The sequence below is a fragment of the Eimeria mitis genome, genomic scaffold (genome assembly GCF_000499745.2).
Source record: "Eimeria mitis Houghton genomic scaffold, Emh_scaff608, whole genome shotgun sequence".
NCBI lineage: Eukaryota > Apicomplexa > Conoidasida > Eucoccidiorida > Eimeriidae > Eimeria > Eimeria mitis.
Window position 1 is genome coordinate 14660 of NW_013574297.1, and position 2694 is coordinate 17353.

Here is a 2694-nt window from a genome sequence, read left to right on the forward strand (position 1 = left end):
GCAGCAGCAGCAGCAGACGCATGCATACGAAGAGAGGGGGGTTGAAGGTGAGATGTTGCAGCAGGCGCAAGGAAAAGAACAATGACAAATCAACAAGTGCTGCTGCTGCTGCTTCTGCTGCTGCTGCTGCTGCAGCAGCAGCAAGAAGGAGACTCAGAGGCAGCAGCGCAGCAAAAAGGAGACAAAAGGAGACACTTACAGTGCTGCAGGCTTCCACAGCCATCGCCTCAAGGACTTCTATAGATAACCCTTTTCTCCTCATCTCTCCTCCCTGCTGCTGCTGCTGCTGCTGCTGCTGCTGCTGCTGCTGCAGCACGAGTCTCGCTAGAAGAAAGTAGGATTCTTCGTGCTGCAGGAGTTTCTTTAGGAGTCCCCCCGCCCACAGCAGCTCGCTGCTGCTGCTGCTGCTGCTCCAGTGCAGCAGCACATTAGCAGCAGCAGCAAGAAGTTTTGCTGCTGCTGCAGTGTGTACGTATGCTTCTTCTTCTGCTGCTGCTGCTGCTATCTCCGCGAGGCAGACAGCAGCACGAGAACGCCGCAGGTGATCCAGCAGCCGCTGCTGCAGCAGCAAACACGACCCTGGCAGCAGCTGCTGCAGCAGCAACCCCAGCGACTCAAGCAGCGAAGCAGCTGGCTCTATAAGACCCTTAGAATAAAACAAAGCAGCCCCTGCAGCAGCAACAGCAGCAACAGCAGCAGCAGCAGCAGCAGGAGATACGCCAACAGCAGCAGCAACAGTAGCAGCAGCAGCAGCAGAAGAAGAAAGACCAACAAGAGCAGCAGCAGCAGCAGCATTAGCAGCAGTTCGAGCAGCAACAGCTGCCGCTGCTGCATCATTATCATCATCAACAACAGCAGCAGCAGCAGCAGCAGCAACAGCAGCAGCAGCAGCAGCAGCAGCAGCAGCAGCAACTACCTGAATAGAAGATTTGTACAACGATGTTAGTTTTTTTTGGTTCCTTCTGCAGCAGCTTTGCTGCTGCATCACTGCAGCAGTTAAATTTATAAATCCATTTATTTATATTAGCAGCAACAGCAGCAAAACCCTCAAACTGCAGCAGCGCATGCATCATCTCTCCTCTTTCTTTTACTATACTTATGCTGCTGCTCCTGCTGCAGTTGAACGTCTGCTGCAGCAGCTGCAGCAGCAACTCCTCTATGTTCTCATTGCCACCCAATACACTCTTTTCACCCTTCTCCTGCTGCGGCTGCTGCTGCTGCTGCTGCTGCTGCTGCTGCTGCTGCTGCTGCTGCTGCTGCTGCTGCTTGGTTGCATGAGCATAGAAAGGGACTTCTCTTGCGTTTGCTTCGTCCTGAAGAGGAGACACAAAGATGCTGCTGGTGCGCCGGCGAGAGGAGCCGCCCCAGCCTACATCAGGCAGTGCTGCTGCTGCTGCTGCTGCTGCTGCTGCTGCACTTGCTGCTGCATGTGCTGCTGCTGCTGCTGCTGCAACTGTTGGCGCGTTCCTCTCTCCTGGAGTGCTGCTGCCAGACCCACCCTCCTCCACTTCTTCCGAACAGTCCTGCTGCTCCGCCAGCTTCTGCTGCTGCTGCTGCTGCTGCAGCCGCTGCAGCTGCTGCAGCTGCTGCAGCTGCTGCAGCTGCAGCTGCTGCTGCTCCTGTGAGGCCGCGAGGCCTGTAGAGGAGCTGCTGCTCTGGCGAGACAGCTCAGGGCTTTCTGCTGCTTCCTCAGGCTCCTCTTTCTCATCTTCTACGTCGTCAGCAGCAGCAGCCTGCTGCTGCTGCTGCTGCTGCTGCTGCTCCTGAGGTTGCTCCTGCGGCTGCTGCTGCTGCTGCTGCTGCTCCTGAGGTTGCTCCTGCTGCTGCTGCTGCTGCTGCTCCTGCTCCTGAGGTTGCTCCTCCTGCTGCTCCTGCTGCTGCTGCTGCTCTTGCTGCTGGTAAACCTGCTGCTGCAGCATGTGCTGTTCCTGCTGCTCTTCCTGCTGCTGTGGCTGCAGCTGCTCCTCCTCCATCTCCTGCTGCTGCAGCAGCTGCTGCTGCTGCTGTTCACCTGTCTCACCCTCCTGCTGCTGCTCCTCCTGCTGCTCCTGCTGCTCCTGCTGCTCCTGCTGCATGTCGGATTGCTGCAGCCCCAGCAGGTCGCTGGCTACCCGCAGCGGGGGCTCAGTGGCTGTACACCCCACAGCAGCAAAACGGAGAAGAGAAGAAGGAGAGAAAGCAGAGGAAGCAGGAGATGCAGCAGCAGCAGCAGCAGCAGCATCGTTGCTGCATGTATCCGCAGCAGACAAACGGAGACTGCTGCTCTGGCGCAAAGGCTGCAGCAGCGTCTCAACCAGGTACCTTCGCAGAAGAGAGCTGCTGCTGCTGCTGCTGCTGTTGCTGTTGCTGTTGCTGTTGCTGCTGTTGCTGTTGCTGTTGCTGTTGCTGCTGCTGCTGCTGCTGTGGTCGGGATCTGCATGGCCCTCAGGCTCGAGAGGAAACAGCGGGCCTTCGCTGGCGATAGCTGCAGCAAAAATGCAGCAGCAGCAGCAGCAGCAGCAGCAGCAGAAGCAGCAGCACAAGACAAGCAGAGACATGGAGCTTAAGACGGACTCCCCGCAGCCAGCAGCAGCAGCAGCAGCAGTAGCAGTAGCAGCAGCAGCAGCAGTAGCAGGAGCAGCAGTAGCAGCAGCAGCAGCAGTAGCAGTAGCAGCAGCAGCAGCAGCAGCAGCAGCAGTAGCAGCAGCAGCAGCA

The 2694-nt window shown here is 57.8% G+C and overlaps 1 protein-coding gene across 1 annotated transcript in view; it reads right to left on the reverse strand.

The window, feature by feature from the left end:
- Positions 1-2419, reverse strand: part of EMH_0017610 (uncharacterized protein) — a gene marked incomplete at both ends in the record, with an annotated part of 13586 nt that extends 11167 nt beyond the window's left edge. The window contains 3 exon segments of the mRNA XM_013500947.1: positions 200-916; positions 1092-2131; positions 2302-2419. Coding sequence (XP_013356401.1) covers positions 200-916; positions 1092-2131; positions 2302-2419 — 1875 coding nt within the window.
- Positions 2420-2694: the final 275 nt, after the last annotated feature.